General features: G+C 38.6%; 3 protein-coding genes and 1 long non-coding RNA gene across 4 annotated transcripts; 2 read left to right on the forward strand and 2 right to left on the reverse strand.

Moving 5' to 3' along the window:
* The first annotated feature begins 107 nt into the window (after positions 1-107).
* Positions 108-1,519, forward strand: LOC145704797 (uncharacterized). The gene is made up of 4 exons (XR_014134499.1): positions 108-237; positions 443-713; positions 1,154-1,229; positions 1,307-1,519. It is a non-coding gene; the product is annotated as an uncharacterized LOC145704797 (long non-coding RNA).
* A 1,035-nt stretch (positions 1,520-2,554) lies between these two features.
* Positions 2,555-4,424, reverse strand: LOC145701089 (Na(+)/H(+) exchange regulatory cofactor NHE-RF3-like). The gene is made up of 7 exons (XM_081778316.1): positions 4,143-4,424; positions 3,819-4,094; positions 3,477-3,585; positions 3,319-3,415; positions 3,205-3,271; positions 2,797-3,158; positions 2,555-2,759 (listed from the first exon to the last, which is right to left on the reverse strand). Exons 1-7 carry the CDS (start codon positions 4,422-4,424, stop codon positions 2,555-2,557), a joined length of 1,398 nt encoding a protein of 465 aa, XP_081634442.1.
* Positions 4,425-4,704: 280 nt separating this feature from the next.
* On the reverse strand, positions 4,705-7,198 carry LOC145701090 (alpha-tocopherol transfer protein-like). Its single transcript, XM_081778317.1, has 4 exons — positions 5,560-7,198; positions 5,154-5,508; positions 4,841-5,106; positions 4,705-4,766 (listed from the first exon to the last, which is right to left on the reverse strand). The coding sequence occupies exons 2-4, from the start codon at positions 5,291-5,293 to the stop codon at positions 4,705-4,707; spliced, it is 468 nt and encodes a 155-aa protein (XP_081634443.1). The 5' UTR covers positions 5,294-5,508; positions 5,560-7,198.
* Positions 7,199-9,926: 2,728 nt separating this feature from the next.
* Positions 9,927-10,384, forward strand: LOC145704506 (protein S100-A4-like). Its single transcript, XM_081781959.1, has 3 exons — positions 9,927-9,941; positions 10,001-10,135; positions 10,180-10,384. The coding sequence occupies exons 2-3, from the start codon at positions 10,012-10,014 to the stop codon at positions 10,329-10,331; spliced, it is 276 nt and encodes a 91-aa protein (XP_081638085.1). The 5' UTR covers positions 9,927-9,941; positions 10,001-10,011; the 3' UTR covers positions 10,332-10,384.
* Positions 10,385-13,157: the final 2,773 nt, after the last annotated feature.

Here is a 13,157-nt window from a genome sequence, read left to right on the forward strand (position 1 = left end):
TTTTTTTATAACACGAAAATATTGACTCGGAACATGCATCAGAAACGATAATTCTGCAAATTTGGCTCAACTCGCCCGCGGTGAGAACCTTCGTCCCCTGGGGAGCTGTTCGATCTGTCACTTACCCAAAAGGCACTTCAAGTTTACCACCTCCATTTTGAATAATCAAATAATGCCAATAGAGATTTAAAACTTGCGAAAATTGAACAATAAAGCGAAGAAATAATGAAAATAGAGGTAAAATTAGAGTCAAACAAAAAATAAAAAAATAATTTATATTAAAATCTCTTAGCAAGTTTGACTTACTGTACATTGGAAGTCACAAAAATAAGTTTTGAAATCTTAATTTATTGAAAAACTTAGTGCTCCTAGCTTGTCCCTACTGATCCGGCTCAGGTGTCAACCTGTTACCCGTGCTTGACTTGGCATAAAATCAATTTAGGTTATATACACTCGCCTCGGGGCGTATAAATTTTAATTCGTACGCACTGACAAAAAACACACCAGCGAGTACGCCACTTTGCGAAAAAGACGAAGAAGACTCCAGATTTGGAAGCGGCGCAATTTACTGTCAACAGGAGACAGCTCCAGACGCAACAACATACAGATCGAATACTGTCGGCTGACAGTTGAAAGGAAAATAACGAAAAGGAGAGATATATTTATGAAGAAGGGAAGGAAAATTGAAGAGGAAAAAGATGAAAAATGAACAGGTAATTATTTTCATTAGTTTTTATCTTCACTCATTGCCAATGAGTCATTGGGTTTCATATAGAAAAAATTCGTTTTTAATTTTATTTCCACTTGAGAGTCCACTTGCTTTGCGCATTAGATTTCGGTTTTCAGTAAAAAACGAGGAAATTCTATGTAGTTGAGAACGAAGACTTTGAGGGAAAGTTTAATAAAAAAACCCAATCAATCCCAATTTTTATTTTTTTTTTATCCAAAAATATTTTACTTTTTTCAAGACACTTCATTTTATAAGTAAAAATAAGGAACGATTTGGTTATTTTTTAGTTAGATTTGCTTGGTCTTTAGGCTTTTTTTTAAATCAGACTTTATGGATCATGTAAAAATGTTATTTCTGAAATGCAATCAAGCTAATTTGCACTAACTCAAAATCAATACATCTTCATCAAGCATAAATATTCAGACTGGATATGGTTCGTTCAAGCCCATGCTCTGGTTTTTCATCATCCTCTGGGGAATTCTCGGCTTCATTGCATTAGGTTATCTTTAGTTACTTACTACTAAGTAGTTCCGTCAAGAAGAATGAGTATTAATTAAGTCCGACTCAATAATTCAGGTTTCTTCTTCTACCTGAAATGCGCGGAATTGCTCAAGACAAAGAAACACTCGACATCTGCGGTGCAAGGCCACGCTCGCGGTCAAAAGCTCCTAGGCACGCACCAGAACGTCGTATCAAATAATCATACGCGTGTGGTGTGATTTGGGGCTCCGTCTGTGGCTTTGCAATCAATTTTCTAATTTGACTAATTTGAAAATTGGATTGGCCTAATTTGACCACTTTTTCCATTGTACATTTTTGAATAAATAATATCAAGCATCAAAAAAGATTAAAATTCTTTGTTTTTTGAACTCTGTTTTTTTTATTTACAAAAATATAGGTTTTTTTGTTAAAGCACCATTAATACTTCCATCTCGGAAGAATGATGTTTATCCTGGTGCCATTTCAACTTGAGACTCGATTTGAATTTCTTTTGACAGTGTCTGCAGCTGATGGAGGTTCGAAGAGGTGCTCCAATTAATTTGAGATGTTCTTCTTGATGCTTCGAGTAGGCCTGGTCGGTGGCGAAGGAACTAGGGCATTTTGGGCACTGTAGTGGCTGATTTAAGTCAACGGAAAGGTCGATCGAGGCCAAATCATGAGTGGAGCGGAGAGGGACATTTGTCGGGGTCAAATTCAAGTCAACGTCGAAGTCATCGAAGTCATCAGAGTCGCTTTCGGCTTGTGAATCTTGAATTGAACAGGGCGGCGCCGGAATTCTCGCTTCTGGAGATTGAGTGAGATTCAAAGACAGAAAGTGTTGGCTCGTTCGATCTGCATCAATTGGCGAAATTATTCCACTAGGAACTGGTTTCAGCAGCTTTTTCGTCGTCGAGCAATGAAAGCTCTTCATCGTTCCATAACCACGTGACTCGTTGCTTGCACAGAAGCTTTGGTACTGCTTCTCTCGAAGGGATTTTCTTTTCGGACTCGAGGTGAGAAACACTGGTTTGGCGATTTCGCGGAATGAAACTTCACTGACATTCATTATTCTTATTTTAGTTTTTCTGTGTTTGTGATTCTGGAAAACGGACCAAGGGAGTTTATAACTATGCAGCATAGTCTATGCTGCGCCATCCGGTGAGGGAATCAGACGATCAGCCAGAGGGACCTTGATTGTTGGGCGGGCTGATGAGGACAGTCTGGCCTACTGTCCAGCTGCAGTTTTAGAAATCTCCTGTGTACCCAGATGATTTAGAGCGATAAGGAAATGAATTCATTTTCAGGGAGTTTCAAGGACTTTATTTATTGTCACTGAATTACTGACTACAGAAAAGAAATTTCTGTACTATCTTCAGATTTTTTAAGCTCAAGGTTAACTGGATCTGGAAATTTCTGATTCAGCCGTTGCCTCAGAAAATCAACGATTTGTCCATGTCTCCAGCCTTCAATATCAAAACCATCTATTTTCTTGATCTTATCTCCTTGTCTTAGGCCGGCTTCATAAGCTTGGGAATCTTCATCAACTCGTCTTAATTAATTAAAAAGGTTATGTCTTTCGTTTTTACATTATTTCGCCGAGAAATTTTATTGCAAAGCCCATTCCATCCGGATTCTTGAGCAACTGAACCGTCTTCGTCTTCTCATACTCGTCCCAAAATGAGTCATAAGTCCGATCAACCACGAGCAACGATATTTCTTCTTCTCCGCAAAGCCGGATGATATCAACGACTTCTTGATGCGGAGTAGTTTCGACATTTTCCTTGTTGATTTCAATTATTCTATCGTTGATTCTCAAGCCGGCTTGCTCCGCGAGTCCACCAGGAGTCAGTCTTGAAACGAAATGACCAGCAGGATGGTTGACGAGAGAAAATCCTTGAGAAGAAGAAGTGGGAATCGTGACGAATCGTGGAAGAGGGTCTTCGTATATCTTAAAAAAAAGCATTAGAAAAACTGTTTTAAAAGAGCGTATCTACATCTGAAACAGTTGGAGCGCTGGCTGAGCTTCCGATGAGCAATAACTCAAGAGATTCCGGCGACTCTCTTAAATCTTTTGATATCAAGAAAGCAAAAAGAACGGAGAAAATAACCTGATGAGTTCGACGATCTCTCCATGGGTCAAAGTCTCTGTTGATATCCGGTTGACTTCAATAAGCTTATGATTTGTTGTTATTCCCGCTTGATGGGCTTTTTATTAAAGATTTTTAAATCAAATCTTTCTCCCAAGATCATTCATTTCACTATCCACTTATTTCAATCTTTCCTGGGCTGCCATTTTTGACGTTTGAAATATATTGTCCGCCCCTCAACGAGAACCCATAACCTCCATTATTCGTCAATGTCACCAAAAACGGGACCTAAAATGACCATTTTGTTGATATATTTTGATTTTCTCTCTTACGCTATCTCCCATTTTTATTTCTGACAAAAAGTTCAGCGGAAAAAGGCCAAAGTGTCAATGACTGCATTTTATTTGTTCCCAATATTTGCCGAATGCTGACATTATGAATCAAGTTGCAAATTGTAGGTCAGAGTTTGTTAAAATGCATAAAAATACAGTTCAAAATTTCGTTATCGTTCCTTGTTCTGCTCTGTAGTTTTTCCAGTATGAATCATATTCTTTGTTCACCACTAAAATTTCTATTTTCTCTTCATCTCCATGCAGCAAATCGAGTACAAATTGTGGGCGCATATTTTCGACATTGATATTGTTGATTTCAATTATTCGATCGTCTAACTTCAGTCCTGCTTCTTCTGCAGGGCCATTTTCTTGTATAAAAGAGATGATCAGCCCTTGCTCGTAGAAACCGAAGTGGAATGATTTGAGAGCTTCTTGTGATAGAACAATAAGTCGAGGAAGAGGTGCCTAAAATTAAGTTGAAAAAATGGGAAAACAATTTTTAAATAATTTTACCTCATTACTGTTTGTATATTCAGGAACCTTTTCAGCAATTTTCAACAAGAGAAAAGACGGAGACTCTTTGATGAGTTCAACGATTTCAGGATAAGACAGTTGTTTGACAGAAATTCTATTAACTTCCGTAATCTCATCGCCGATCGATAGTCCTGCTTTTTCAGCCGGTCCGTTTGACTTTATTTTAGCAATGATGGCCTTATTATCGCTAGAATTAAAATTTCTAGAGAAGGAAAAGCCATATCCGAGCTGGTGGTCTTTGATCAGTCTTATTACTGTCATTTTTTTTGTTATGAAAGAGGGATTGCTACCACTGTCTATTTTATGCTGAGATCTATTTGCTTACTGTATTTGATCAGTTGAAATTCCGCTGTTTGAGTAATGGAAAAGACCAGCCTCCTGCGTATTTTTACTGCTTTTGCGTTATTTGAATCACTTGATTTATTCGTTTAAAGTTCAGTGCCGCTCTTTTCATAGAGCTTTTGAAGGTAGGAAAAGCTTTTTTCAATCTGCGGTGCTTTCTCTTCTATGTCTTCAAGGAACTTTTTCGCTTCTTCCTGAGTTACAGTTCCGCCGAAGTCTTCTGGAAGGCTTTCTTCGCCGACATTTTCAAGAAGAATTTGTCTTTTTCATCGTTTATCATTTTATTCAGAAAAAAAAACCATGATTTTAATCTTTAGAAAATCAATAATAAAAACAATTCCTGACAGATCCTTCATTCTTGCCAAACATCTGCATTCGTTCCCTCATTTTCTTGGACATGACCATTTGGAAGATCTTGAAAATCATCACGATAAACGACGGTTGATTGAAGATGATCATGCTCTTCGTTCTGACGGGAAGGCATTTATCAAGCGCCCGGGCCCACATTTTGACGATTCGGATTTCCATGTGCCGCATGTAGGCGAAGGATAGGCCAGACATGTCTCCAACAGCGCGGCAGCCGTTTATTTGGAATGATTCACTAGAATTGGCTTTTTGATCCAGTCAGTTAATCGGTTCAAAACTTACTCTAGAAGACAGTATTCAAACACAAAAGTCGCCGCCCTGTAAACCATGCTAATCGGATATTTCTCATAGTCCCACTCTTTTGCTCTGAAACAAATTGTGCTCATCCCGTCTTCGCCTCTTTTCTTCATCAACTGGCTCATTCCAGCTTCAAGTAATGGTTTGATCGTTTCGAATCGGAAGTCGCCAAAATTCTCCGGCCAGTCGATTTGCAGCTGGAAGTAGTTTTCCAGACGATTGAGTGCTCGATCGAGATCGAATTTTGAAACACGGAGGAATCGGACGAGAAAGACGTCGTCTAGCCGTTCTCTGCAGACTTCAGGGATTTTTGGGGAATCGAGGCAAAGCCGTCTCAACTCTAGGAAAAAGAAAATTAAGCGAAAAAACCCCTTTTTTAATTGAAAAATACCTTGAATTTTTTCATCCCTCGTTTCCGGATTTTCGTTCAACTCTTCCAGCGCCTTTCTCGCATCCTTTCTTTATTGTTCTCCAATTTCAAATCTCTATTTTATTTCCTCGAAAGTTTTTGGAACATTTCCTTATCAGAAAGGTTCGTTACAAAACCCATGACGAATTCTCTACTCTTTCACCTTCTGCACGCGTCCAATCGCTTTTTGCGCCTCTTACTCAGTAATAAATGCTCTTATGAAACTATTGTTGTGGTTATGCTTTTGCTGAGTTTAGGCGAAATGAAGGCTCTGGTTTTAGTTTTTGTTAAAAGCGTATATTATGCAGGTTTTCGTAATCACGAGTCTGATAGAGTGAACAGAAAAGTGGCCGAGGCCAAGCGAAAGTTATTTTGAACAGGTGCGGCGAATCTCATTTCCTTATTTGGAGATGAGCAAAGCGAATCCACAACATCCCCCCAGATTCGGGTGCAGCATGTGATGAGTAGAATTTTCGCGCGAAGTTTGCAGATTTGATAAAGTCCACCAATGTTCAAATATTCTTTTCTGATCGCGGATTAATTTCATTAAGCTAATTTTTATTTGCGCGATTTGATCTTCTATGCGGGCACGGTAGTTTGCGGCGTACCAGAAGAAATAGCTGTAAATGCAGTGGGAATGAAACCCAATTGGTTGTGCGTTGCTGTAGCTGTGCTGTGGGAATGATACCCAATTAATTTTAGCAGATTTTAGAGCAGTGCAGAAGCGGAATGATACCCAGTTTTCCATGCGGGATCAAGTCTGTATCATTTATGCGGTTGCAAGAGCAGAATTGAAGTCCGATTTCCAATGCGCTGACGGCGATTAACTTATTTTTTGACGAGAAGAGATAAATTTTATATAATTTTGCGATACTCCCTTCCCCCCAGTTAATCGTCGGGTAATCGTTTTTTTTTTTTTTTGTGGCGGCTTGTAGCAATTTATAATTTGTAGCGAATTTATTGGAAATTCGTTCAACTGAAATTCGTCCAAATGCTTGCTTGGAATTTCGTTCGGCTGAAGATTCGTCCAAAGGCAGAATTTATTGGAATTCGTCTAGCAAGAATTCGTCCAAAAGCTTTATTGGAAATTCGTCTCGCTAGAAATTCGTCCAAAAGGCGTGCGATCCACAACGGTAAAATAAATAACGGAAATCCACAAGTGAGCAAATCCACCAGCGAATAAATCCAAAAAAGTTCCCAAAATAATGACGACAGTGCAGATTTTCTGTAGACATTGCGGGGATTTACTTACAGGAGGTTTTTTTTCTTTTTATCTGGAACCAATTTCTTGTTTGATCCACAGAAAGCATCCTGAAACCAATTTCGTTGTTTGGTCACAGTTTTTCTCTTTTTGCAGGTTTCCTCCAGCGCGGGTCGTTGATTCCTGGTACCAATTTCTTGTTTGGTGCCAGTTTCTCTTATCGATGGTCTTGTGCGGCGCGGTTCGTTATCTTCCTGGTACCAATTTGTTGTGGTTATGCTTTTGCTGAGTTTAGGCGAAATGAAGGCTCTGGTTTTAGTTTTTGTTAAAAGCGTATATTATGCAGGTTTTCGTAATCACGAGTCTGATAGAGTGAACAGAAAAGTGGCCGAGGCCAAGCGAAAGTTATTTTGAACAGGTGCGGCGAATCTCATTTCCTTATTTGGAGATGAGCAAAGCGAATCCACAACACTATGAAGCAAGTGCAACTTGAGGATCTTTTTCTTTGAGTTGTTGAACTTGGGGAATAGGGCCACGTTTTACAGGCCTTAGGGCAGGAAAAGATATTGAAATAGATTGTAAGTGTGGATAATAAAAATACAAAAATTCGTCTCTAGAAAATATATGATAGGGCTTTTTTGTTTCTTCAAATTTTTTTTTCAAAGTCTGGTAGACATTGTCTGCTCGTCAAAAATATGCCCAGAATATTGGACTCTACCACGTATGTTTAAAAGAATCCGTTAAGAGTTGCGCATTATCAAAAGTAGAAGCATGAGATCGTTTGCCGTTTTCGTTGGCCGCTCCGGGCTGAGATGGTATGCTAAAAGAATGGCCACCTCGGTCACGCGAGCATCGACAAATATGAAAATCAACATGTTTTCTTCACGTTTCCGTCCGTCTTTTGAGAGTGTTTATCGATAGAATTCAGCTTAATAAGTGACCCACAAATTGTTTGCGGAATACCGGAGTTGAGGAAGATTGTACAATAGGAATGACTCAGCTAGAGTCTAAGAAAGACCTGAGTCAGGCTTTGAAGAGCTAAAATGAAAAGCCGCGTAGCGGCTCTTTTCAAAACGAAGCCGCAAAGCGGCTTCGCTGATTTTTTTTTAAACATAAGAGTGATTTTCTTGCGAAGCCGCTTTGCGGCTTTGTTTTGAAAAAAGCCGCTACGCGGCTTTTCATTTTAGCTCTTCGAAGCCTGACTCAGGTTGGGTCTCAGACGGGTAAAGGCAGGGAAAGGTAAGCACGTGATCTTATGGCTTTTGTCAGCAATTTTTTCTTGACCCGCGAAACCCGTTCAGCGATTTCAAGAATTTCCTCTATTTGCGAAAAACTTATAAAGCAAAAGCATTCTTCCGTGGCGGAAATAATTTTTCTGCGGGTCCGATAGCTATTTTCTTGCGTTTTGATTACCGCATCAATTACGAGGTCGAATATTTTCTTTTGCTGCTTTCTAAAAGCATCTTTTCGTGGTCCCTCTATCAGAGAAGATAATCTAGAGCGCCGTTTATAGCTGTGTTAGGACGATTAAAGTTGGAGTTTGGATAACAGTTTACAAGAAATCGGATCCGCTGGTAGGGGCCAATTACGTACTGTATGTTTACAAAGTGCAGGGATTCTTGCAATTATCCATTTCAAAGCAGCTGTTTCGAGTAAACGTGGGTATACAATTTTTAATTGAGCACAAAATAAGGACACCTGGTTGATTTGCATGATTTGCTTGTCAGGCGATTGTTTTTTGATTATTTTTTCGATGGAAATTTGCGTCTGAGTTTAAAAAAGAAGAGGAGTTACTTAAGTGCTGTATGGAATTTCCGCAGACTGGGCACTACAAATTCACGTTTTGCGCGAATATGTTCGGGAACCACTTTGTTCCGACCACCAACGGGGCAGAAAGTCGCAATCTTGGAACGCTGATTTGCAAAGGGTTCATAAATTGGTATCATGCTGGTTTTATTGAAATAAAGAGAAAGAAGCCACTTGCTCATTGATTTTACGAAATCTGGAGAAGTGCAAATATTCGGTGAACTTCAAGAGGAATCAAAGAAGTCTTGTGAACGATTGATTGTTGAATTTTTGAACGGATCTGTTCTCCGGAAGCAGTCGATTCTAATCCAGGGCCGTCGTGATGCAAATTGGCAAATTATTCGTCAAGTGAATAATCCCCTCACGTGATCGCAGACGTCTAAACCGCGGGTACCCACCTCTGATCCCATTTTCGCTCGGTCAAACAAAACACACTCGTTCTCATCTTACCATAACTTTCCCTTTATCAAGGGTGGAGCTCATTTTTCCCGAAAAAGAGCTTCATAGGTTTCGATTACTTCGGAAATCGACAAATAAAAGGTAGAGTTCAGAATTCACCAACTCAGAGAATTACAAAGAGGCTTGCTTCTTTGCTCACTTACTCATTTTTTCGTCTTTTCTAAAAGCAATCAAGGGCCCTTGAAAATTCTAGAGCCATCTGTGGTCATTAACGTTCGATAACAAAGCTAAAATATTTACAAAGTTAATTTTTCTATAAAAATGATTTTTCGATTTTTCGACCCGAAACAGCAGCCATCTAAAAATACATCTTTTCCTGACAAAAATAGGAGTACCCACCCTTAACGATCCTGTATCTAAAATCCACCCGTTTGATTTTGGCAATAAACTTGCTTTTTTCTCCACTGTTTTGGGAATGTTTATGATTGACCTGTTTAGTAGTCAGATTTTTTTATAGAAAAAAAACGTGGAATAGAAGTTGAAAATAAATTTTAAGGTTTTTTCGTAAACAGGAGCGATTTAAAAATGACTTGTGATCAAAATATCAAAAATATCTTGGACGAAACCGCGGCGAAAACCGAAATGACTTGGGCACCGAAATAAACGCTTAGAGGTCGTGGGCGATATTTTTAGTGAACAGTGGATTATGTTTTTCGGTTTTTGGGAAAACAAGAGCTCAAAATAGCCTCAAATTCAAATCCTTTCCAAAGATTTTTGACAAGGCATTATCGATCCAAATTGATCAAGAAAGCAAAATTGAGGGATAAATATTGATTACACATAGAAACCCCTGTCTATTTTTGCAAGTACTGTAGTTAACCGGAAGTAAAAAATGGACATAAAATCGCGCAACCTAGCTTCAATATTCATTTATTCAGATATAAGAGCGAATCTTTTTGTAAGTATAACAATTTTTAATCATTCTCAAAAAATAAGTAAGAGATACCCTTATTCTAGTCGAAATAATAATGGAGCAAGCAATGGAGTGTCCTTTGACTATGAGCGTCGGTGTTTTACTGGGGACATTCGAAAGTATCGCTGGCCCGAATGGCAAGGTCTCGAAGGAGTCCTTTTTAAAAATAGCTAAAAATGGTAAGAAAAAGACAAGAAATCGAGTCTTACAGCTCTTTTTTCAGAAATTCCAGGAGTTGGCGAGGAAATATTCCAAGGCTGTGATATCGATCAAGATGGGTACATGGACTTCAAGGAGTTCTGTATTTTAGTCATGACTCTCGCCGCAAGCTCCGAGGAACTGATGGCCAACGCGAAAGGAAAATGCAAGAAATGACTTTTGAAAAAAAATTGCTGAAAAAAAGAATTTTTCTCTGACAATAAAATAAGCTAAAGAAAGCCATGTATTTTGCCGGCCCGGAAGAATTAAGATCTCAGTACTCTTCTGCTTGAACTTCTGCTCTGTCGATCGAGTTTGAAAAAACGTAATAAGGCGATTAGCCAAATCTCCAAAGAGTCAGCTAGACTCTCACAGACATGATGAGCTGGACTTGAATTTGACAAGCGAGAGAAAAACGCACTTTTTGCGCGTTTCGTTTTGAGCACTAGAAAATAGAAGGCGAGGACAGAAAAGGCAGAAGTGTCACTTTTTGTACTTTCCGTCTTTTTGAGTCACGTGTGGGAATGTACACGTGCGGTTTGAGCAGCGGATTCTAGTGTGCAGATTTTTCAATGTGCGCGAGGCGAGTAACTGCAGCTGAACCACTTGAAAGATCTTGGAACGGGAACCGCAACTGTGAACTGGAGGGGGTAATACGAGGCTAACCAGAAACCTAGCGATTTTTAAAGGAAAATTGCCTGTCTCTGAAAGATTGCATTCTTACTTTTATCGAAGAAAACCATTTTTATATTGGAAAATTATTGATTGAAAATCCAAATTTCAAAAATAAGGGTATACCTTTGTTAATTTTTTGAAATTGAAAATTTTTGAAATCTTGATTTTTGATGCTTTATTTTTCAAAAAAATGATCATTTTTTCAATTAATAATGACCAGGATCGCTAACTAAGACCCTCATTTCGTTACTGACATCGCTGATGACAACGTTGCTTATCAGGATATTATTTGATTTTGTCTTGTCTAATATGCCTTTCAAAAAAACGTGTGCGCACGTCTAGATCGGGCGGCGAAAATGAGATGAACTCGAAAGATAAAATGGCTTTTAGGGTTCTTTGCTGCCTTATCTCCAAGCAATGTTTTGTTTCCCTACTGTCACTGCTGTCTCAAAACCTTGGAGAGGCATTTCAAAAGCGCTGCCTTTTTCCGGAAAGAAGTATCTTCTTTCTAAAGTGAAATTAAAAAAAAGTTTTTTGAGAAAATGTTGAAAATTGTCAAAAAGTCGGAAATGGCCAGTTTTAAATTTAGACACATTTCATAGTTAATTAACTTCATCATTTCGTCAATTCTATCAACACAAAAATCAACGTAAACGTAATTTTCATAAATACGAAAAAACTCTCATAACGATTCCTAATGAGTCGTAATTAACGACAAATCCCATAAACAAAAATTAACTCCCCCTTTACATGTGTTTTTGTAATTGATAATATGCCGAATGTTTATAAAAAAGGTAATTTGCTGACGTATTGATGATTGTCGGGAGGCTCCAGAAAAGAAGATGGAGGGAAAATAGAACCTTCCGAGGGGATGAGTTTTTACTTCCGGAATGTTGACTCGGCGTTCCCAAGACTGAAGCACAGAGTTTACAGACAATGATTGATGCAAACATTTCTTGTTTTTCTTCGTTTGAAATTGACTTAATGACTATAGACTATAGTATAAACTATAGTCTATAGTTTTTATTTAAAATTAAGGGTGAAGAAGCCAATGAGAAATAAGACCTAAGATTGAAAGCTCTAAAATTTTTTGAACTTTTAATGTCCCGGAAAATTTTGAAAATTTCACGACGATTCTTTTAAAAGGACACCTTTTCACTAACGCACAATTTTCTTAAAATCATCTAAAAAACCAAAAGCTTGAACTTTTCAGTTGTCTGGGGCTTTCCCTTTCCATCAATAATCCTTTTAAAATTGCAATCTTTCGAGACACTTGAGAGTCCTTTCTTTGTTTAGCTCCTGCTGAAAACAAATTTCAATGCTTGGTGTTTTACTAAGGATATGCCCTTAATTCAACGTCTGGGCTTATTTCAATAAGCTCGTACAAATACGGGTTTTTCTCGCTCATTTCAACCCAAAAATTATTGGCTCAGACTTTCCAGACCCTGACTCAGGCTTCTTACGCAGGGTTACGGGCGCAGATTATTGGTTGGACACGGTGACAGTCAAAATTTGTCCGCGAAGGTCTCAAGGTAGCTCTTTTTCCCACCTGCGCTCAATTTTCCCGTGGCCTCGTTATTACAACCGACCGCGAAATACAACCTCGAGCTGCTTCTTATCTTCCTTGGTGTCAGTTCAAGCGCGATAAATTTATATTTCAGAGCGTCCTTTTCTTTCAGAAGCTTTTTAGAAAGTTTTTGTTCCTCAAAGCTTCAGCGTCAGCCCGTGATTAAAAAATTAAGGCCGTTCAAAAAATTAGCACTTGTAATTCCTATTTGTTATGATCATTGATCGACTACGATGGACTGATCGACCTCGACGTGTAAAAATTAAGAGAGCACGTGCCTGAGCTTATCATCAACAACTCGAGTGTTTTTTGAAAGGAGCTATTATCGATTGAGGATAACGAGTATTTGTTGAGTCTGCAAATTGTCATTTTAATAATTGGAGTAGATCTAGAATAGCTAAACGTGGTTCAATAATTGAATTGATCAATTTACCCCAACAATCGGAGTATTAGGTGGATGTTGAGGGATAAATAGGACGAGTTACAAATAGACTTTTTTTCAAGAGTTAACGCAGTAACGACCTTATTTTTGAGAGATATCAGGAACCGACAAAAAATTTCGACAAATTTTGCGTTGAAATTTTCAACCAATCAGAAGCCTGAATTCGGAAAACCGGCCAATCAGCAGCCGAGTAGCCGCCCACGCGAAATTTGTCGATTTTTTTTGCCAGCTCCTGACGCTACCCCCTTATTTTCCGTCAGGAGATTTTGGATGATAAAGGCACCCATTTTTCTTTACCGGAAAATGAACTTTATTTTGA

This window comes from Oikopleura dioica, chromosome PAR (genome assembly GCF_907165135.1).
Source record: "Oikopleura dioica chromosome PAR, OKI2018_I68_1.0, whole genome shotgun sequence".
NCBI classification, from domain to species: Eukaryota; Metazoa; Chordata; class Appendicularia; order Copelata; family Oikopleuridae; genus Oikopleura; species Oikopleura dioica.

Coding starts and splice junctions, on each gene's coding strand:
- LOC145701090 (XM_081778317.1), bottom strand. CDS start 5,293: ATGAGCCAGTTGATGAAGAAAAGAGGCGAAGACGGGATGAGCACAATT. Junction 5,107..5,153: donor TTTGAATACTGTCTTCTAGA/GTAAGTTTTGAA, acceptor AGCCAATTCTAG/TGAATCATTCCAAATAAACG. Junction 4,767..4,840: donor TGAAGGATCTGTCAGGAATT/GTTTTTATTATT, acceptor ACGATGAAAAAG/ACAAATTCTTCTTGAAAATG.
- LOC145704506 (XM_081781959.1), top strand. CDS start 10,012: ATGGAGCAAGCAATGGAGTGTCCTTTGACTATGAGCGTCGGTGTTTTA. Junction 10,136..10,179: donor TTTAAAAATAGCTAAAAATG/GTAAGAAAAAGA, acceptor CTCTTTTTTCAG/AAATTCCAGGAGTTGGCGAG.
- LOC145701089 (XM_081778316.1), bottom strand. CDS start 4,424: ATGACAGTAATAAGACTGATCAAAGACCACCAGCTCGGATATGGCTTT. Junction 4,095..4,142: donor AATATACAAACAGTAATGAG/GTAAAATTATTT, acceptor ACTTAATTTTAG/GCACCTCTTCCTCGACTTAT. Junction 3,159..3,204: donor GCGCTCCAACTGTTTCAGAT/GTAGATACGCTC, acceptor CTTTTTTTTAAG/ATATACGAAGACCCTCTTCC.